Genomic DNA, 24,126 nt, shown 5'->3' with positions numbered 1-24,126 from the left:
GGTAAACCTTTTCTACTTTCTTGTGGTATTGTTTTTGTGATATATTCTTAATTTGAAAAGTGTTTATCTTGAGGGGGTGTGGAGGCTAGAGATGGAATCCCGACTCTAGTTGAGTTATGTTTGCTGAGTGCATAAGGCTGGACAAGAGCTTTCTCCCGGATACCCCCCCCCTTTTTTACCCCACCCGCCCACACAGCCTTACCAAATAGATGTCTTTATCGTATTGAGCATAGAATGAATGATGCGCACTATAAAAGTAATTTGTAAAAAAATAAATGGTTTAGCACTTGTATTTCTATTACGGAGGCTACTTCATAAATAGATGTTTTATGTCTGTTACGTCGTTCTATCGCTATGAAACATATAAAGTGTTTGTCAACGACTACATATCAAAATAATTAGTATTGCATATATACATAATTGAGTACAAGTTTAAACCCATGATTGGCAAAATGGCAGGGGGGGGGAGAGGTTTCTAGCGCCTAAGGGCAGCACGAAAACCTCCCCCCACCCTCCACACTTTTACGCTTTGTATTACTAATGACCGTAAGAGCGACCTATTTCAAGGGCACATGGTCATGGTCGATTTGAGTCTGCTGGACTTTTCACTACCTAAGTAGCTTTAACAGAGTTCTTTGCGTTGCATAATTCTATTCACATGTTGGGTGTGGATGTGATAATGAACATCTTTTTGAAGAGTTTAATTTTTGATCATAAAACTATTGAAAACAACAATCACGTTTACCAATCGATATTTTCATCCCGTATATATCATCCCAGATATCATCCCAGATATATCATCCCAAATATATCATCCCAGATATCATCCCAGATATATCATTCCAAATATATCATTCCAGATATCATCCCATATATATCATCCCAGATATCATCCCAGATATATCATTCCAAATATATCATCCCAGATATCATCCCATATATATCATCCCAGATATCATCCCAGATATATCATTCCAAATATATCATCCCAGATATCATCCCATATATATCATCCCAGATATCATCCCAAATTTTTCCACTTGGGGTGGACACAAAAATTACGAAAATTTAACCTGTTATTACTTACTAATATGCATCCATCAAGATCGAAACGGCATCGGTTAATTTCTCCCTTAAATGATTCTTTTTCGCAATTATGTCTCAATACATATTTTTTTTTAAAGCCGACATACAAATGTGTAATAGCTAAATCTGAACCCCCTTTTTCGTAAGCGAATGCATGAACATTTTTTTGTGCGTAACTTATAGAACTAATAGTAATGTCAATGCCTTCGAGTCCGAAGATTAAGTATGAGTGTAGTGTTATACAAACCCAGTTTCGACCTACATATTTCCACGATGACCTGCTAACTATTAAAAAAAAAGAAAACAAGGGCCATATTTCAAGGTCTTCCTTCCTTCAGGGAACAGTTCCAGGAAAAAAGGAGAACAGACATACTGAAAGCGATGGGAAGACAACAAGAAAATGATGGACGGGTCTGCGATTTAAAGAGGTTCTATCCAAGGCAAAGACAGAGGAATGGAGAAAGACGGTTGAGAAGTCTTGTGTGGTGCCCCAACGGTCCAACAGACTAAGGGATAGGTTAGGTCAGTGATTATGTACAACTTTTTTTTTTTTTGAGTGTGGGGCGTTAAAGAGAGACTAAAAGTCATGGGTCAAAAGAATATGTGTAATGGAAAAGGGGGGAAGGGCTATATCATATGGCGCACCGTCCAAATTTAATATAATGAAAATAATTCATTGTTAATTTATTGTTACCATCTTTCTTTCAAACCCATACTAACGTCTGCCAACAATAAATATTTCTTTGTTGTTTAAGCATATGCAGGTTTGTCTAAACCATATAAATAAACAATAGAGATAAAATTATTTGTATAACGTTGTTAATAAGAAACATCCGATGCTGGGAAAGAAAGATATCAAAGATTAAATCACTGAGATCAAACATTGAAGATTTTAAAAGTCCACCACAAAAGTTTTTCAGCATTTAGCAGTTGCTGTTATCTGAATTAAGAAAAAAAGGAGCCTAGAATAATTGAATTGAGCAAATAATCACACACATATAAGGAGCTGTTAATTTTAATAAGAAGAAAATTGGAACACGTGAGGCGGGTAGGACAAGTTGAACAGCTAGGACAAGGAAACAGGTAGGACAAGGAATGAGGTAGGACAAAACAGAATGTGATTATGTTCCTTGTTGGTAGAAAGAATGTTTTAAGCCACGCCAATCTTTTGGGGTTTTTTTTTTACGTTGAAAAGAGTTTTTATTGCTGGTAATTAGGCAAAGTTTCTGTTTCCGCTTAGCCAAAAGTGAGGTAATCAAGGGCTTCAAGAAATAAGCGGATGTGACCTAATGACCTCCAAGCATATCACTTTCTCTATCTCCTTTCTGTCGCGCTTCCTCCGTTACAACTTAACACTTCATCAGCATCCGAACGCCCCTCCCCGCTCCAGCGCATACCTGGCCGAACTGGCCAATTCAATTTGGGGGTATCGACAGGTACAATTAGGTGTCGAAGTCAAAATACGTCCTGACAAAAAGAAAGGACGCGGCAGTATGGATGGACCCCCTATTGTTTAGCTAGCTGGTCACTATGTGACAATCGGTTAGCCAAGAGGTCGTAAAACTCCAAATACCAGAACAATGGACAGCGGTCAAGCATCAACAAATGTTTGTGTTAAGGGTTATTCAAGAAGATCCGATGGAACACAAAAAAACTCAACACCTTTAAAACTAACTGTAAAGATCAGGTAACTCAATCAAAGGGGAGATAATAATTCTGTTCATCCTGTTTATATAGAAAAGAAATGTCAATACTTCGAGGGGGGTCTTATTACATGGGACAAAACAGAAGCGATGATAAAGTAACGTGAGAACAATAACAGTTGAAAGGCAAAGTCCATCTTGGCTTTATGTCATAAATAGACAGGGAAGAAACAATGACAAGTGACAAATAGCATTTCCATAAAAAAAAGGGAAAAAATGCATCCACGGAGAAATGTAGAACCTAAGCTTTTATATGTGTTCAAAGAATTTGTATCGATTAGGATTATAATATATACTAGTGTCTATCTTAACTAATGGACTCATTCATCAAAACGAACGGTCACGTGATAATATTGATAAAACAATGGGAAAAAAAACTGTCAGTGATAACCATCTCTCGTATTTAATTGCTTCATCTCTCCCACTTAACAGCCCTTTTGTTTTTCTTAATCAATAGCAAATAAAATTGTGGAACATTCATTATGCCAGTGTAACATAATTATTCACTGGATATTATTTTAATTTGATTTTTTTTTGTTAGATTCATATTCTGATTCAATTACAGAAGTCGAACTACAATTATTTATTCATTTATCAGATGATAACTTTTTTTTTCTAAGGAAATGCAATTTCATCTTATTAATTACTATAGAGCGACTTTTAATTACTTTTGCCATATCATTACAATGCAATGACTTTAGACAATACAACAGCTATATAATTTACAGCCATTTTTCTTGTAACCAACTGTTTTCATTAAAGTTTCAATAGAAGCATTTGTGATAAAACAGCTTTAATTATTTTCAGAAATATTACAAATTAGTAAAGAAAATCTTTTCAAACAAAAGAAGTTTGAAGCCTATCAGATTCTAACTATAACAGGATGTTGTTGATTTATAACATTTTGTAACAGTAAAATTTTCCAGTCCAGTGATTTCAAACGTCAATGTCTTAAGTCAATAAAATCACGTCTCGTCTGCCAGAAAAAAAATTGACGTAGAAGACTGGCGCCGCCGATGTTATTGTTTCCCTATCACGTTCACACATTCAGTCAGCGGCGGAGCGTTATTCTCCAGGGGCGTTTGGACACGGAGGTGCAAAACCGTTACGTGGCCTTAGGGGAAGATGGCGCGACACCTCATCCATGGGACTTCAACACACAGCGCTAAATCTGATCTCCACCAGATCACCGTGCTAGCAAGTGATGACGTGTAATCCTCCATCTAGATCAACTTCTACTACGCCTATGTTCAAGAACTATTTTGTTGGCCTCCATTAGTCGTAACGACTAAGGTTTATCTCGTAGAACACTCCTGTGACTGTGGAGCAAGATTTGGAGAGGCACTCCTGTCTTAGTGTATAGTCTTTACTGAAACAATTATTATACAAATACATTGAACTCTATCTCTCAGTAATTATTTTGAAATGGTCAGAAGGAATTATTAACTTTCCCATTTGTATTTCATTAGCCTTTTAGGGTTAAACTTCAGTAATGGTTTTCTTTTAATCAGAAAATGTTATAGCTGGTATAGATAAATGCAGTCATTTTTTTTTTTTGTGACGGTACGCACCGGCACCGGTACCGGCACCTTTTTCAATGTGGGGAGGAAATTTACTTATCTTGCATTTTAACGTTTATTATTAATTTATTAGTAGCAAATATTAGCAATCCATCACTTAGTACCGGCACCTATTGTTGTACAGAAAAAAAAAACGCACTGGATAAATATATGCCCTTTTTATATAGAACAAATAACAGTTTACAAATCCAAAAGTGGTTAATTTTTAATAATAATAATATAATAATATAATAATAATAATAATGGGGTCAAATCGACGATGGTATCGTCAATCAGGAGAGAAAAAGGTTTTATTACAAAGTTGATGGTCGTTGGCCTTGTCTCATAAGATATTTGTTATTTCGTTGCTATCAGAGTAGCAGATGCACTGATCTTATAAGGTCTTGTGACATGAACATCTCAAAGTGAAACTTCTAATAATTATAATATGTATAAATATATTCTTGTTATTTCTATTTAATCAGGTCTAAATTCAATATTGTTATCTAGTCAGCGACCACTGGTTAGAAATCGCGTATAGGTTCAGCTCCCCCGCCCTTTAATTTCCCAAGAATCAAAATTAATTGATTACGTTTCCCAAGGAAAAGAAGGGGGGTAAGCCAACATGCTTGAAACAAAGGGAAGTAAGTTTTAAACACCGAAAGTTTTATGACTTATCGAGAACTAGCTAGATCTCGACATGCCCTCAAGTTGACCGTGACAGACGGACTGATGTCACCGGGTACATTCCAACATTGTAATAAACATGCCACACTTATAAGAACGACAAATCGACTGGTTTATACCCCCTCTGTCTTAACACCCCCCTCCTTAATTTCCCACTGAAGGATCCTCTAGTTAAATTTAATGTTTACTTTGTTTCGTTGCTATCTTTGTCTATATTATCTAGGGTTGGGGGGGGGGGGTAACAAATATTTCCTATTTTTAGAAATGTTTTCTGAAATAGATAACAAAAGTTTGAAAGTTTCTGTTCTCTGTTGAAATGACGATAAGGTCATAGAATGTTTATTACTCATAACATTGCAAGTGCAACAATGTTGGCACCTTTTGCGAACATGACAATTTATATGACATATCAAATGTTTTAACTTGCAATAAGCGATAATAGTCAAAATCAAGACTTAGATATAAGGTACTTCAAAGTGTAGCCCTGGCATACAATCCTAAACCTAACTCTAACCTAAGAAATAGAATCATACAAACAAACAATTTGAAATATGCAATCAAACGTGCATACATTTGTAAATCTACAATCATATAAGCACACAATCTTAAATGCACTATCAGTATTATGCCTTATACTGATTATAAGTAGATTTTGTGTGTGTGTGTGAGTGTATGGTGCTCATTTTATGGTCAGTTATAGAAAAGACCTGATGGAAAAAAAAATGTGTACACGAATGAACGGACTTTATTTAAGGCTGCCACAGACATCGCGAGGTTCATTCCGTCTGTACTTATCTACCAAAGTAAACAGTTTAGTTCTTGTCATGTATTGCCTATTGACTTTTAGAGTCAACTGTCTAGCTAAAACAGAATGACACTTAACGGGTCACACGATGATGAAGTCATGTCTGGTGCCATACTAAACCAACGCCACGATAATCTCTACCCCATTCCCTCCCCGGACATTCATCCCCCCACCCCCATGCACAGCCCCCCCCCCCCCAGCTAGAGAACGGTCAGACACAAGTTTCAAAAAGTGTCAACACGTACCGGTGTACCTATCCGCAGCCGTGCCTTACCATGTCTTGTGTTCCCTCAACCCCCCTCTCCCTTCCCCATTCCTCCAGGCTACGGGTAATATTGTAAACACATCCGTAAAAAATTGATTACAATTGAACTAAAAATCAGACTACGGATGTCAAGGACCCTCTGAGAGCGGGTAACGATCCAGACGCAATGAAGGAAGATTTAGTTCAATTTTCGTTAATCAGATTTTGAAAAGAAAACAATCCTTAAATAAGATTTTCATTAATCGAAATGTGATAAGTGATTAGCAGCTGGAAAGATATTTACTGGCATATAATATCAGCAGTCAGTAGGTTTTTTGTCGATAAGCGAAAAAATAAGACTTGCTATCTAGTGTTATGAGTATATAGCTAGGCCAGTACATGCATGCATGCCTTTGAATGTTTCACTATTTTTACTGGTACGTACTTAAACAATGTCTGTACAGTAAATTTCAATAAAGTATCTGCTAATTCTGCATAAAGTCAAATAGCAGTTATTAATTTTTTTCTCATTGTAACAAATATTATTCACAAATAGATAGCAAATTTTAATGTTAATGTGATTTCGGAGGTTTTTTAAGGGTTTTTTTATTTACAAATAATAATTGTCAAGTGCCAAAAGCTCATTGGTGAGCGAAAAAAAGCAAGTTTTTGTTTTCTCGCATAAGTTTAATATTTAAAATGCTAGTTCAGAGTTGTAAGTCATTGTACCGCCAATCGTTCAAGCAGCCAACGGATTCTGAAACATTATAATCTTCATAAGCATCAACGTTTTGAAAATGATCTGAGAATTTGTTTGGCAATAATTGTAGGGACTAACAGATTCTGTCCGACTTTATACAATACCCTGGTACTGGTACTAGCTACGCAACGTTCCAAATGAGTTACACTCTTGTTAGCATAAGTTTTATTTTAAAACCTTTCACCAAGATGTTATCTACTGGGAGGAACTTATCTTTGCCCTGTACACAAGTCACACAAAATTCTAACATCCAGAAGAATGTCTGAGAGTTCCTTTAAGATTTTTTTTTCAGTTTTTTTTTTTCAGTATAAACAACGATTGTTTAAAACGTTTCCTGGATTAAAAAGTAAAGTTTCCCTTTAAAACGTTGCGATCTATAAGACATCTGTAGATGTAAAGGTCATCTGTTTCTGCGGTCCACGGTTAATGAGAGTGAAACGTGAAATCTTTTTAAAAGACATTTTGTATGCAAGCTAAAAAGCTACAATAATTTTTTATTTAAATACCATGATATCTCATCTTCCTATTATATGAAAAGTTGATTTTTATCTTTCCTAAATTTTGAGACTTCGATCTCGACCTGAATCGTGAGAAAGGTTTTCGACGATCTAAACCTGTCTCCTACCCCCCACCTACCCCCCATACACTGTCGCTGCAGATGACCCCCCCCCCCCCCTTTTCAATATAGATCCACCCAACCGACAACAAATTGCTGATTATTCAACAACAAATGTGGGCACGGCACACCTCTTCTCTTCCCTGTGGATATAAGTCTCTCTTGGACAATAGCTTTCACCGTTCATTCACTGGACAGTGTTTACACCTTAGCAGGATCCAACTAAAAATGTTCTCGTGGGAAAATGTCCGCTAGCTCTGTCCTCACTCGGAGACCCTCACCACTCACAGAAAAAAAAAACTCTCAATAAACCAATAATAATAGTAAAAAAGATTCCACTTTCATATCTTGCGATTTACCGTTCGGGGGATGCCCATGTAACGTATAGGCCCTATCTATTTCTATGACCCAAGGTTAACGATAGTGTCATGTAGCCATCACAACGACACCAACATTCTTTTTACTTTCTTAAAAGATCTAGGTAACCTTAGCGCCTTCTTTCAAAGGCCGAAATTTAAAATATGGTTTCGGAATTCTTGATCTAGCTGCTACAAGGCCTAATTAACAGGTAACTAGAGTTATGATTTAAATATTATCAATAGCTTTATTTGTTAATGATACTAGATATAAAAAACAACATTTAAAATAACCATAGTTAAAAGATATAATAAAATATAGCCTAAGGAAGCTGGTTTGATATGCACAGAGTTAATCTTTGCACTTCTTCAGGACAAGAGTTTAAACTAGTTTAAAGACTCGGGAAAGCCAAAATAAATGAGCACAGTAATATTAAATAGCTTTAAAACATGTTAGGACATATGAAAAACACAAAATAAAAAAAGAAAAAAGCCATTGATCCAGAGGCGGCACTATCAGTACTTGGGGCCCCGGGCGTGTAACATACACGTGCCAGGGAGCCGTAAACGTAGAATTTATAAAACGTAACATACTATTTTGCATTTAAAAAAAAAAATTAACAAACTAAATAATAATAATTTCCGGTATTTCGGGGGCCTGCGTTCCCAATCGCCACTCCCAAGGCCTCCTCTGATTAATTAATATTCACTAACGCAGTGATGCACACAATACGGCCCGTGGGTCAGATTCGGCTCGTGACGAGCTTCCATCCGGCCCGCCAAAACGTCGGTTCAAAGTGTATAAAATCTTCCCACCCCCTATAAAAAAACAAAAGTTTGTAAAATATATCTTTACCTACGTTAGGGCCCTCCATCCCTCCCTTTTCTCTGATGGATTGGTACCACGAGCGTTAAAATTTGTCTTTAGTAAATGGGAATTTATGAGTCTACCAGAACAATTGAACGGATCTTTTTGTGGAACATGATAATAAGCAAACACATGTGTTTGATGGAGAAAGTGTAGCTGTTTCAGTAAAAAACACATAGAAACAGCATTTTAAAAAATATGACTGCATTTTTGGTTTGAGCCGCGAATAAAAGATTGTTAAACTACGCCTAGAGATTGGAGAATCGTTGGGAATACCGGTATTTACCAAAAATAAGAGACAAGAAAATGAATTAGTATTAAGGCTAGCTACAATGTTGCTAACAATTTAAGTAGAGAAATAAAGCCAGTTTTTCCGGTATGTAGAAAAAGTAGATTTAAGATAACCTTCAAATATCCCAATTTATCAATGTAAGTACTAGACCCACGGGTTTTTAATAAAATAGTTTCAGGTCAATTTTATGTCGCTTTGTTGTTTGTTTTTTTTTACCTTTATGGTCGTGTGGCCCGCGACACGAGTTTCGGAAATTAAAATGGCCCGCAGGTTGAATTAGGTTAGGCATCACTGCACTAACGCAATATTATACAAAATTTAACCAATATTGTGCCATTAAAGAAATTCAGGTCGACAGCCTACGATCCCTACATTGTTATATGATTGCTGTTAAAGCGAAACATACGTATACTTATGCTTAAAAAAACAAAACATATTCTTAGCAAGGGTTCAAAAAGATAACAGGGCCGCGCCCATCTTTACCCCACTATTACCTATTTATATATGAGGTCCCCGACCCCACCGCGCCGCTCCTTCTCTGCTAGTCTTTCCCTGTCACGGCGAGTCACTAGATCATCTTGTACGGTTACAGAGTGACACACGGCACACACTATGTGGCTTTGATTGTTCGCGTGGTGGACCCAACATCAAAAAGGGGTAGCCTCTGATTTATCGGGGCCACTTCCAAAGACAAAAAGAAAAAAAAAAGGGATTGTCGTTAGCGAGGCTGAGACTTCAAACACGCAGCGCCTTCTGTCACCTTCAGCGACCCCCCCCCCCACCTCGAACCCTACCTCACTGTTGCATGTTACACAGACTCGTGATGTGTTCTTTAGCTTCGGTAACATTGTGCTGTGTTGACCGAAGTGCAAACAGAAATAGTTTTAGATCTAAACTTGACTGTTACACGGCCATGCCAGACGTAGCAATTATTCTTTTTTTATGCTTACTACCCATTACCACTTTTTACTACAACTTTTTAAGAAATACTTAAAAAAAAAAAAAAAAAAAAGGTACTTACCGTAGACAGACACGTAGACTAATTAGTCTTATATCAATCCCGTAATTAAATTTGTAATAGATCTAGAGTTCCAGACTAACAATTATACATGTGTGTGATTACAAATATGTTTAACAAGAGATATCTGTTTCAATGCTACCATGATCGCCTTTTAAATGCATTTATTTTTTAAAAATTGAAACGACCTGAATTTGAACTCGATGGCTGAAGTCTATTTTAGCTTCCTCAAGCCCACGTACTAACAGACCACTGTGCGTAGGAAGTGCTTTTGAAAATAAAAGTTTTAATAGTTATCTATTGCTAGTTTTAAACTTTAAAGCGGTCACCTATTTCCTTCTCCATAGTTGATAGCGACTAATTTCACTTGTATTACTAAATACGTCAAGTAAAATTTCTTTCCCTTGTTCGATACCAAACAAAAAAAACTAATTATCAATAGTTAATTAACTAATTGGTTATTTTAAATAATTATTATTTTGTCTGGTAAAAGAAATAATTGTGCCAAATTTTAGCTTGATCCAAGATTGGGTGTGGGAGAAATATCGTGTACAATCTTTTTATTAGACAGATAGACTGATTAATATAACCTTTGTAAAAAGAAGACGCCTTGCTATGCTCATATGTAAAGGCTAGTTAGAAGTAAGTAAACATTAATTTGAGCGACCAAGTTAACATACGTATTTGTAGGTGTGGTAATGATGTTTCTAAAATTGTGTAATGTATAAGTTGACAATAATAATAATAACAAGGTTACAAAGACAGTTTGTGTGGAAGCACAACTCAAAATCGCTTCTGAAGTGGTCCACCCAGGCAGGTAATAAGACAGGTTTCAATATTTTCCGAAAGAATATTAGAATGAAATACAATCAAAGGCAAATGCCAGAGAAGAATGGAGAAAGAAGGTTGACCGATCTCATGTGGTGCCCCAACGGTCCAGCAGACCAAGGGATAGGTGAAAGTGAAGGTGAAGTTAGATGTGAACCTGACCTAACTGATGTCTTATAATGATTACTTAATTGATTTAATTGTTTTGTAAAGAGTCAATCTCTTATTCAAAGCCTCAAGAATTTTCAATATCTTTTCTAGTTTACGAAATCTAAGCAGGACGGACGGACAGACAAATCATACAAAACCGATAGCGTCTAATCCCCTTCCGGGGGGGGGGCTGGGGTCGCTAATAATAATATTGAAAATGAAAATAGTTGAATAAAAAGGTTTTGTTGAATTGGTATGCAACACAATACTTCATTCAAGATAAATTGAGTAGAAATAGATCTATTATCATCTAAATACTTTGTGCAATAGAGAAAATAAATGGCTGAAATGACCTACTCTTCTACACGACATCCTAGCACTTCACACAATACATGAATTTATAGAATACTCAAGGGGGATATTACACGATTTAGAAAATAACTTTTCATTTAGTCTATTTCTTTCTTTCTTAATTTAAAATTATAAAGACCTTTTCTATTTTTTTTTTGTATTCATAATCATGAAGGCCTTTAACATTTTAATGTTTTTTTTTGTGTTCTCTTAAAAGCCTCAAAATCATAATTTGTAACTGGAGAGATCATAAACATGCCTCATGCCTCACTCAGATGCTCACTGGCCAATGAGCAATGCCACTATGGCATTTAGTGTTCTTACACTCGTCTTGGTACAGAGATGAGTCCTACATTTATCATTCATTGTTTTGTATGACATCGCGTTGACCTGCCCTGAAAGTTTCAGCAGACCCTTAACAAGTTCCTCCGGTATAATAACGGTACTACTGGTGTCTGTTAGCTCTAAGCGGCTGTCGAGCAGTGCCACACAATTACACCAGACACTTTGACCTCCTATGTATGACCATTATAAGGCTTTAGAGTAAGAGCCATTATTTCGGGGCGAACTCAACAGGAAAACATAATGGTACTTATGATTTAGCTAGAGGTTAGGTTATATGCATCCACCCCCCTCCTGCCTTTTTTTTTCTTCCTACCCACCACACTTTCCAATAACTCACTTCTGCGCGTGCCAGATCCATGCTAACACCTACCAGCAGAGTGCTTCCCCGCCCGTTAGGTCAGCATGACATCCCTCGTGGAGGCGCGTCTGGTGACGTAACGGACCAGGTACGGTACCGGGCCGATCACTTCACACCCTGTCGTCAAACCTCATAGCTCACAACCTTGGTCATTCAACAGACCATCGTCATATAACCCCCTTCTTCGCTTTCTTTATAGTAGTATTATTTTCCTAACTATTAAATTTAAATAGTTAACAACATTTCATTAACTGTTGACAAAGTGCCTGCTCATTCAAATCCCGAAAATATTGGCAAACATAAAATTATCAATCTATGTAACGTATAAAGGACATTGCAAAATTTCATACATTTGCCTCATTTGCATATGTTGATCAGAGCAATGAATTATTTATGACTAATATTAATGTTTTCTTTTCATGAATATTCTTAAAATTTTTGAGGAGGTTGTAATACACGTTGGCACTCCCTGCCACTACTGGGGGCTCTAAATCATTTTTCTTTTAATTGTATTGGATTTATTTTACATTTAAATTGAGAACATCGACATGGGTCCATGTGATTCTGCCAGTCGTCAATATTTTTAGAGCCTTTCACTTTATATTTCTTATTCTTTCCTTATATTTCTTATTTAAAAAAAAACGCATGCATTTGTCATGACAGAAAGTGCATTGTAAGGAAGAAATACACGATAAAAGCTCAATGCTGTGCACAAAGTCTGAACTCGGCCATGCATCTATAGCAGGGGTGTAGTGAGGGGTGGGCAAGGCGGGGAACGATGCCCCGGGCGACACCCTCACGAGGCAGCCAAAATGAGGTGCACACATAATTATTGTAGATAACAAGAACTACATTATAAGGTTATTTTTATCATATTATTATTAAATACTTTTTATGTATAGGCTGTAAATTTCTATTTGATGTTCATGTGAAATCGGTGGGAGGGGCGCCAATAAGGTTTCTTGCCCCGGACGCACGTTTTACTCACTACGCCTCTGATCTATAGTATGCTTACCCTATATTCTTCCTTTTATTTCCCTCTTTTATATTCAACATGTTTATCGTATTTATGACACTGGTGGCACATAAACATTTACAGTAGGAGTCTAGTTTGGTACATTTTTAATAACAAGTGTCCTTGTATTCACATACTTTGAGAAATCTACTCTATCTCATTATAGAATGTTCCTAGTTGTGTTTCTACCATTGAGGACGTAGGGACCCAAATCTCATCTTTTATTGCCTCTATTCTTTTAAAGAGAATAAAAGATAGAGACCCAAATACTAAGTCCATCTTAAAACAAAAGAAAGTGACATGCATTATGTCTGGGAGTTTGACAGCCAAATGTTATTTTCTCGGGATCAATATTTGGGTTATCTTTCTTGTTCTTTACTATATGTCTAACTCGTGGAGCCTATAAATAGACTCGTAATGAGCACATTGAGATGACTTTGTGTTTTATAATACTTTGGTGTTTATAAGTCATAAACATGTCAAAAAAATAGATTTGACCTCGATTTTCGGGTGTTTTTTTTTTCTCACTTTCAGGCAAGGATTGACACCACGTCTGCCGGGTTGACACCGATCTGTTGACCAATGGCCATCTGGCAAAGACCAGGACCGCGTGCGCCGTGTCTCAAACAAGATGTGTGGTTTATATAAAAAGTTTACAAATAGATTATATATTATCAAGGTCTCGCTACTTAATACTTGTAGATCTAATAAGGACATTAACATTGCTCTGACATGTTTTTAGAGGGAAAAGAAATGTTTTTTTTTAATTGACATGCTTTTATTTACTTTGCATAAACCAATTACAAGTGGTCAGTGTTTTTGGTTACAGTGTCGTCTCCATCTGGAGTTAGGGCTAGGTGCACTTCAAAGTGTATGAATTTGTAACAATGTATTGCTATCAGAATTTAACAAATCCGATGGGGAAGAACTCGTCTAAAAAAAAAGTTCTATTTCTTGCGGACCCAAAACAATAGCTTGTGTTGCCTATAGACTGTAATTACGGTGTATGTAAATCTATCGTAAAGAGACTTCTACAAATTTGGAAAGCTGTAATTACGGTGTATGTAAATCTATCGTAAAGAGACTTCTACAAATTTGGAAAGGTGTAATTACGGTGTATGTAAATTTATCGTAAAGAGACTTCTACAAATTTGGAAAGGTGTAATTACGGTGTATGTAAATATATCGTAAAGAGACTTCTACAAGTTTGGAAAGCTGTAATTACGATGTATGTAAATCTATCGTAAAGAGACTTCTACAAGTTTGGAAAGCTGTAATTACGGTGCATGTAAATCTATCGTAAAGAGACTTCTACACGTTTGGAAAGCTGTAATTACGGTGCATGTAAATCTATCGTAAAGAGACTTCTACAAATTTGGAAAGCTGTAATTACGGTGTATGTAAATCTATCGTAAAGAGATTTCTACAAGTTTGGAAAGCTGTAATTACGGTGCATGTAAATCTATCGTAAAGAGACTTCTACAAATTTGGAAAGAGCACGATGAAAATGTAAAGCTATGGGCTGAAACAATGAAGGGGCGGCAATGATTTGTAGACACAAAGCCACATCAATGAAACATTACATTACATTACGTCTAGTAGGCTACTATGTACTTTCCCACTTCCGGAATCAGCAATCGCTCACTTATGATGACCACTCATGCGGAATAAAAAATTTGTAGCATATAATTATGTTCTAATATTTCATAGATTTTTTTATTAGCCTTTTCTTCTGGTACTCAGATATGTATTCCATTTTGTTAGAAGAATAATTATAGAGAAATAGAGAAGTGAGAAAATATGCAAACAATTAAAAGCGAAATTTTGTAATAATTTTGTAGCTTATAAAAATGTAAAAAACAATACATGTTGGTATCCAGAAAGCTACTTTTGCACAATATTATATTATCGAGTTTAGCAAAAATTAATAGCAATCTTAGATGACTTTATGCCTATAGACTATAGTAACATTCTAATTTATATTTTACCATCAATAACATGTCCCTTCTCGTTCTTCCATTTACACCGCTTGAATAAAAAATAAATATGAGCACAGACTACTATGGAATCCATTTAAAGCTAGGGTACTCACCTGTCTGCGGCAGTCCCGTCGTAGGCTTCATCCACTCGTAGGGCGGCCTGAGCGACTTGGCGCCCTGGTTGTTGGCGCCGCCCATTCCGTTCACGGAGTGTTCCCCGGGCGACATTGGTGCCTCTGGAGACGGGGAGCAGTCCAGGACCTGGTGGTTGGACTCTGGCACCGAGGGCAAAGGAGATCCATAATCCAGTGCAGTGTGAGTGCGATATGGATAATTGTAATGACCCTGAAAAAGATACCAACATTGAAACTATATTACAATAGAATGGATATGTCGATTAATGGCATCACTCCTGAACAATTCATGGCTTTTCGACAGTTTCTTAGAGCTAGTCAAAAGTTTAGTTGTAATTCATCTCTAGACATTTCAGACTGGCTTCATCCTTTTGTTTTATTTATTATTATTATTTCTTATTACAATCCCTAATTGATCTAACATTTTCTTCATGTAAACAAAAAGTCGGGGAAAGTTGGAATTTGTCTAAATTGTATAATTTGTTTGTCTGAAGTCCCCTTCAATCGGTTATAATGAATGCATATCTCTACTTGACAACTATAAGATTATAGTGTTTCTTTGTATATATACATTTCCTTGTACAATATAAACAGAGAGAGACGTGAATAAAAATGAATAAATGAATAAAAAAGATAAAATATCACATTTTTAAATTACTTAATTTGTAACTAGATATAAATAACACACAATAACGAATGTATATTGTAGGGACATTATTATTAAAGGTAATAAAACACTTAATAAAAATCTTCAAATATAAAAATACAACGGAATAAAAATAATTAGAAAGACACAAACATTAGTGCGCATTTCTTGTTCCATATACTAAGACGAATTTATATAAATACTTCTTCATTAGTGGTATTAGAGCATGGAATGGGTTGCAAGATTTTACCAGTATACAAATGACTTGATTAACATGTATGACTAGATTGAAACACGCAGGACGTAATTATCTTTTTTTTTTAAGTATATACACAAAAATATATATTTTGTATGAAGATTGACTATATTAGTGTTGTTTTTGATGACTTAGGGAGAGACAGGAATAATATTATATCTACACTCTACAACAAACACCCAACAACCCAATGACAAACTGAAGGTGTAAAGTCGTCTATTTACAAGTATAATTAATTTACTAAACAATTTTCTAGCAACAAATTAGCTATCGTTGTATGCAAACACTGGCCTGGGTGTGTTGTTCGTGTTGAGCTGTCACTTAGGTTGGTGTGTGTTGTTATAGCTGTTAATGTGTCAAGTATGTTGGTCTGTGCTGTTATTTATGTTGATGTGCTGTTTGATGTTTATGTTGGAATGGTAGTTACGTTCATGGATTTATTTCATTGTATCAATGTATTTCTTTTATATCTTTTTGTTTATATCCACCAATAATACAACAGCTTCTAAGTGTATCTAGTACTGCTTAGTCTAGAATAGCAGAGTGCTGTACTTGATAGGTTTTGTTTTTATTCCGCATGTTTCTTCAGAATTGATAACACATCCTAACCCTAACACATCCTAGCCCTAACCTCCCCCATGACTTTGGGGGACATCGGGGAGAGGAGTTCGAACCAGTGACCACCGAGAAGACTGTCTACGGCGTATACCACTCGACCAACTACGTGGAACACATTTTAATAAGCATATTCACGACTTAGGTTTATAAAATGTAAGACAATGTTCAACGGTCATAAACAGTAAATTATCAGTTACTAATTATTATTTTTGTAGAGGTAACTTAACTCTTACTCTCCGTAATTTGTTACCATATTCTAGTGGAATCAACGTTGGTATCGTCAGTTAGGAGAGAAAAAGTTAAAGCCCCGACCGTACCCTTCACCACTGACAATTAATAATAATAAATAATCATTCTTATGTTATACAAAATTAAAATTATATTAATTTCTCAGTTGACAGGGAACTACAATGTGCGGTTTTTCCCTTTTAATAAATTTCAAAAGTGGCAGTGACAGAAACTTTAAATAAATATTAGGTCTAATAAATAATAATAATTTTATTATAGCGTAATGTGATACATTTCATACTAAACCTCTTTATATATATATACATATTAACATAGCACTCATCAGTATTGTAATATAAACGGTCAGATTACTTCGCTACAATCTGTATATATCACTCGTCTTTTTGTATTTCTTATTCAATTGTACTACATAATGTAGAGATTATTATATTTCTTGTCTTATTATATGTATTGTTAAGATCTTGAAAATGTCTTCATGCTTATACTAAATGTCGGCCTGTTAATAATATATTGCATTTCATACAAAAACATTATGCTTTTTAATGAATTTTTTTTAGACCGCTTAATAGTTTGTTGAAAATGTGGGCGAATGAAACATTGGAGCTACAAATTTGAGGCAATAAATGTAGAAGTTTTTTTTTTATATATATTAAATAAAGAGGCCGTAATCTTGTCCAAGTGTTGTATGCCATAGTCTGGTGTTGTGTTACTTTAATATTATTGTTTTTTAAGGGTCTTTTAATGGGACACACCTAAAATGTAGTCAAGAATATATGAATATTGACACTAACATTAAAATATAGAAAATATCTTCATTTCTTCAATGTGTAGCATTGGAAAGCATTAGTTGAACCTTAATGTTAAACCGTAACCTTAAAAGTAAAAGTGAATTCATAATTTAAATCTTTTTGTTTAACTCTAAGTAAAGAAGAGAGCGCAGTGGCTGAGTGGTTAAACTCTTGGCTTCCAAACGTGGGGTCCTAGTTTCGAATCACGGTGACGACTGGGATTTTGAGTCCACGCAACTCTAACACCTGACTTTAGTTGGGGAAAGTATTGGCGGTCGGTGCTGGCAACATGGCACCCTGCTCGTTAACCAAGAACGACTGAAACAGATGACCTTAACATCATCTGCCCTATAGATCGCAAGGTCTCAAAATGAAGGGGGGGGGGAAGAGAAAAGACAACTCAGAGAACATCCGACTGACTGGTATCCTTTCATCTCGTCACATACAAAACATGCTTGCAACTGACCAAGAAAGAAATGAACTCACCTGGTTCGGGGTGCTGCTCCCGCCTGGTAATAAATAACCCTGAGACCATTCGTCTGTTAGGGGGCCGTGACTAGACCTGCCGTTTATCACGCCCATCCCAGGGCCGTAGCCCCAGGACTGTGGTTGCTGCTGTTGCTGCTGGTGGTGAAGCTGCTGCGGGTGAACGAGGTGCTGTTGGTGGGGCTGCTGGTCATTTAGGGAGCCCTGAAACACATTCAGTGTCCACTTTATGACCAATGCAAAAAGGAGGGGGGGGGGACAACAAAAAACGGAAATGGTAAAGAAAAAAAAAGCAATTGAGTTTTTGGTTCAACAACGACAATAATAACAATAATAATAATAACAAGAAGAAGAATAACAATAATAATAATAATAACAATAATAATAATAATACGGATCATCTACTGTACTGGGATAGGCCTATTTTGACTGACAAAACGGTACATTTTAATCGCCCTGATTTGCTGCTCATCGATAAAAAGAAAAGGCCGCTACCATTATTGACATCGCCGTACCACTATCTCATAATTTAAACAAAAAAAAACTGAGCTGGAAAGACAACGAAAATATGGGAGCCTTGGCTTGGAGATTAAGCGTTTATGGAAATTATCTAAAACAGCAATATACCCCATTGTCATATCAACCGAGGGGATAATAACAAATGACCTCATAGATACCTTCAAGACCCTTAACATTCCTAGGAACATTCTCGTTGCCTGTCAGAGGGCGGTACTTCTGCAGACCTGCCACATCACCAGAAAATTCCTCAGTGGAAACTGATAAAGGGACTACGATGAATTTTGTTTCCCTTTAACGAAACTCGAACCTTGCAGCACCAGAGAATGAATACTCGTTCTTTTCTAACATAATAATAATAATAATAGGAGATTAAGTGACTAAGGAAGGGATCTACCCAATTGTTACATAAGCCGATTGGATAATGTCAACTAACCTCACAGACACATTCAAAGCGGCCCTAAGCATTCCTAAGAGGATCCTTATTGTATGTCATAGGGCAGTACTGCTGCAGAACAGCCATTAGTTTAAAGACTGGGATTTTGAATTTCGGGATTTATAAGGGGGCGTTGAGTCCACCCAACTCTAATGGCTAGATGACTTAGTTGGGGAAAGTAAAGACGGTTGGTCGTTGTGCTGACCACATGACAACCTGCTCGGCCACAACACCAGAAAATTTCTCAGTGGACACTGTTAAAAGGACTACAGGGAATTTCCCTTGTAACGAAGCTCAACCATGGCAGTCCCAGAGAATGTTAAGTTATTTCATTTTCATAATAATAATTTCCTTAGTTGTGGTCGAAGAGGAACAGTCCGATCTGTGCTTGAAAAGACTGATTTCTCTCAAGGCATGAGCCTGTTGCTAGATTGGCTGATTTAGATATTTTTTTTTTGGGGGGGGGGAGTTATAATTTCTCCTTCCTAGCAGCCTTCCTCTCTACTTGGTTTGTTTAAGGAACGGAATAAAACGTCTTAAGTTTAAATAGTGCAATGACTTGAAAGCGAGTGTATATGCGGCCTTAATACAAGATTATTATCACCACTAATTGGCGTCTCTTGTGTCATCCATTCCAAACAAGTATTCATCCCAAATATTTGTTTTCTTTTAAATCCTTGACGCTTGCGTGAAACTCTATTTAGTTTATCCTTAATATCATTATTTGTTTCAGCGCCTAGCTTCCCATCTATATTTATGTTCACGATATTCGCTTGACAAATCTTTTCTAGAATCCTATAAAATCGATAACCGATCAGTTTGATTATGACTGAGAAATAGGATGGAGTGCAGGTCTGTTTCCAGATCTAGTTGAAATCAATAAAGTCTTCTCAAAGGACATCTCACTGTTACCTTTAATGCTAGGTTCAGGTAATAAGTATGTGTATTATTGATATTATTATTATTTATTATTACACTAGTTCAACTAGACTATTATAATACAGATCCTCTTCAACCTCATAGAGTTTCTAACAGTAATCAATGCCTAGCAGGCTTACTAATGGCTGAGATTTAGCCTGTAGTAAATAAGTGTTTTACCTGTAAGTTGTGTTCTATACAAATATAATCTTTTCAAGACCCTTTTTTTTCGAATGTTACCAAAATCTCAAATGAATAATGATCAAGTTTTATATCTTCTAATTGGATTGAATAGAGTTTTTAGGGGTGTAATAAAGAGTTTGATTTGTAAACCGATGCTTACAATCAAAACACTTTTCTCATGCCATTGTTGTTACGAGAGAAGTAGTGGGTTGAACTGCGTTGAAGATAATTAGGTTTCAAAAAGAACCAAAAAGACTGATGATGTCCTCTGATGATGACAGTTGATGATGATAATGACATAATGTTATGACAGGCACATTTTGGTTAAAGTTTAGTTTAAAGACTGGGATTTTGAATTTCGGGATTTTAAAGGGGGCCCTTGAGTCCACCTAACTCTAACGGCTAGATGACTTAGTTGAGGAAAGTAAAGGCAATTGGTCGTTGTGCTGGCCACATGACACCCTGCTCGTTAACCGTTGGCCACAGAAACAGATGACCTTAACATCATCTGCCCTATAGATCACAAGGTTTAAAATAAGGAAATTTACTTTATTTAAAAACTTATTTACAGACTAACGACAGGAGTGGGTTTTTTTTTTAAATGACAATATTACTTGAAGATTAAGTTTTGTAAGCCAATGTTTACATATAGTTTGCTTCTCTAAGTCAGATGAATTCAGATTATATAAACATAATGTGTGATCATTTAGCATAATTGTTATAAAGTAAATACAGACACTTAAACATCTCTCCCACACACACAATACACATACACACACAACACTCTGCATTTGCATTCCCCGTTTAACTATAAAAATTAAATTCCAAATAAAAAAAAAAAAAACAACAAAGAATTGATAATGTAGGCTTAACTTTACTTAAAACTACTGAAATTGCAATTAAAAGTTACCTGAAATGGGCTGTAAGGCTCAGAAGAATATTGAACATGAGGTGACGAAGCTGGATATCCGCAATGGTTGTAGTATCCATGAGGTGGGCCTAATCCCTGGGGGCCCCGTCCTCCATAGACCGTAGGCGGGGTGCCGCTGCCGCTTGGACAAACTGATGCCATTTCGGGCATAATTTGAAATATTTTTTAGTAAGTGCCGCCTCTGGTCAACAAGCTTGGATCTAGCTTGCTAGTTAATAATGTGGTCAGTTTACGGAGCACCTATTAGCAGGCTAAGTTATTGAGCACAATCCTACACTAGATGTGCTAGGTCACTTTCAACAGGTCACAAATAATCTTCCGTCAAAGTAATGTTCAAATCTGAACAAGAAAAAATTAATCAATATTATGCACTAAGTCTATCGATCATTAAGTTTCAATCTTCTAAATCTCCACGACCCTTGCCCTGTCTCCGCCCCCCCCCTAATAGACCAATAGTAGTAATACTTAAAAGGGGCTTGTTAATGAAACATCTTCTCTTAATTTCACAAAAAAAGAATAGAAACTATAATAGTATAATATAATAGTATAATATACGATGTGTTTGATTTGAGACGCAATTAATTTTAAACTAATTAGTGAAGTGACAAATAGATGGCATCTACAGAGTCTCGTATTAATGTTAAGTCAACAATTTAATTGATAAGGTGGCGAAATTACATTCCAATCAAACACCATTTATTACAGGTTATAAATTTATAATTAGAGCAATATATGTCACGGCCGAATGAAATATTAGTAAATGACGAATAAATATTTATACTAGCCGGTGGTAAATGTTTAGCGCTCGCTAGCTATAAATGAGAACAAAATATATATTACCACACACAAGGTGAATATTTATTCCAGGCGTTAACTGTAGGCTTAATAAAAAAAAAACTTGCCGTGCGGACACTGTCTCAATAAAAGAGCCAACTTTATAACGGACCCTAAATCTTGCTCCCGACGGAAAGAGAGAAGCGAAGTTTACCGGAGAGTTGCCCGGATGTACTCAAATAGTGGCCACAGCGGCAAGATCACAAAACAGAAACTTTCCTTCAAGTATCCGTCCAGCAGAAAGTCGGCCAAGTGTAGCACTAGATCTAGTTATAATCCACTAACACATCCACCGGATCCAGTGATTGGAGATTTTTAGCCAAGGCTCACCATAAAAGTTTAAATTCCGACTCCAGCGAAGTGTATAAATAAGGTGGTGCTGAGAACAACGATGCAAGAAATAAAACGGGTGACTTGAAGTTTGAATCCCACGAAATAATAGAATTAAAAAAAAAAAAGTTGTGCGATAATTGAGTCCAGAAATGTTGGAATGGTTACATTGGGTCTGGGTTCGAGAGTAGACCAACTTTTTTTTTTGTTGACAGTAAGAGTAAAGGGGGAGGGGGTGCAAAGGTTAAGGAAGATTCGTAGGGAGAAGAATCTTTTAGAGGTTCAGGGGTAGGGGGGGGGTGGACAACAATAAAGTGTTACTGGTGAAGTATTTCAACACACACACACACTCTGACACAGACACTTGTGTTTGTCCTAGGCCCGCGAGTGTCAGTAGAGCAATAATTTATGCCGCGCGGGACTGGTCGTAAAACAGCCAATCACAGGGTCCCCCCTGCACTGGATCAATAATTGCATTTCTCCAGGTCGTATCAGACCACGCCCACCCCCCTTATTTGTTGACTAACGCACAGCGATTAGGCATGATTTACGACAACCCCACACTGTAAGCCGCGCCTCTATTCTCTTACACACAGAGTGTCGGCCAATCAGCATATGGTCGACGGTCACGTGTCGCCCATGCCTCACAAACAAACCAGCCCAAAACAAACGCAAAGGGGGGGGGTCAACATCTCTTGTCCACAAGCGAGTGGTCAATGTAGGTCGGTATGACTAGATAGCCTACAGAGACAGACGTAATTACTGCAGGGGCCCGAGAGTCTCTTCTCTGACGAAGTAATTTGAATTTTTCCGTATGCAACTACCGGCTTCTTTTTTCTTTGTAAGGGTGTTGGGATTCTGAAAAGCCGGAAATACTAATTCTGCATACACGGATAGTTGTGAACCCTCTTAGCATAAAGCAGAAGTCAGAAGCCAGGGATTTCTTGTCATGTAATAATTACCCCGACCCATTGAGACCTCAGGTTTTATAATGGCGTTTTTTTTCTCCTTCCTCTATTTGCTTAGTTTAAACTCTTTACACTGGAGAGTTCTCTTGATACTTTATTCAAGGAGCAAGCTGATAAGATTTTCAGACACGGACGTTTATCTATCTTGCATAATGTTTAGTTCAAATGTAGTTTTACAGCACACGGGGGATGCATAATACATGGGGGGGCGGGGGGGGGGGGAGGATGACATGCCAACACGTGTTGGACACTTTTTGTTAAGACAGGAAATGATTAGTAATGGTTAAAATTTCAAACAGGTCAATATGAAAGGAACAATGGATAATATAAATATATTCACACAAAATCGTTAACTGCCAATAACGTTAGAACTCGTCGATTCGTGATGTTGAAACAATTTTTTCTTACACCTTTTAATGTTTTATAAAAGATAAGGAAGTATATTTAAGTTTTTAAATACATATACACTTTTATACTATGTGATTACAAAAAAAAAAAAAAACAAACAAAGACAATGATGCAGATTATGCGGTATACAACTTGGCGGGTTTAACGAAACACGATTCATTTGAATACAAATCAATGTTAATTCTTGATGGCTGCCTGGTAGAGTTGTCAGCACTCTGGGCTATCGCCTCGATGGTCCCTGGCTCGAACTCTTCCCGACGCCATCCTCCGTATTCCTGCGGACTAGAAATAGGTTGTCATAATCTTCAAATTTATAGCAACATTGGAAACCTGTAAAGCAAAATAACACCATGATATCTTCTTATCTTATCTTATCTTAAAGTCTCTGCACAAATCAGAGAGCCA

The 24,126-nt window shown here is 36.6% G+C and overlaps 1 protein-coding gene across 4 annotated transcripts in view; it reads right to left on the bottom strand.

Moving 5' to 3' along the window:
- The window catches only part of LOC106078038 (homeotic protein caudal-like), a 29,922-nt gene extending 7,417 nt beyond the window's left edge, over positions 1 to 22,505 (bottom strand). For 2 of the 4 annotated variants that reach the window (XM_056039621.1, XM_056039624.1), the window contains exons 1-4: positions 22,022 to 22,505; positions 21,161 to 21,520; positions 18,198 to 18,401; positions 15,134 to 15,365 (exon numbers count right to left, since the gene is read on the bottom strand). In XM_056039621.1, the coding sequence (XP_055895596.1) occupies positions 15,134 to 15,365; positions 18,198 to 18,401; positions 21,161 to 21,331 (607 nt within the window). In that variant the 5' untranslated portion in view covers positions 21,332 to 21,520; positions 22,022 to 22,505. The remainder of the gene's footprint in view (positions 1 to 15,133; positions 15,366 to 18,197; positions 18,402 to 21,160; positions 21,521 to 22,021) is intronic. The other 2 variants (XM_056039622.1, XM_056039623.1) reach the window with 2 other exon arrangements.
- Between the last annotated feature and the right edge of the window lie 1,621 nt (positions 22,506 to 24,126).

The sequence above is a fragment of the Biomphalaria glabrata genome, chromosome 8, assembly GCF_947242115.1.
Source record: "Biomphalaria glabrata chromosome 8, xgBioGlab47.1, whole genome shotgun sequence".
Lineage (NCBI taxonomy): Eukaryota > Metazoa > Mollusca > Gastropoda > Planorbidae > Biomphalaria > Biomphalaria glabrata.
The sequence above is the reverse complement of the archived record's forward strand: the minus strand, read 5'-3'. Positions and strand labels throughout refer to the sequence as shown.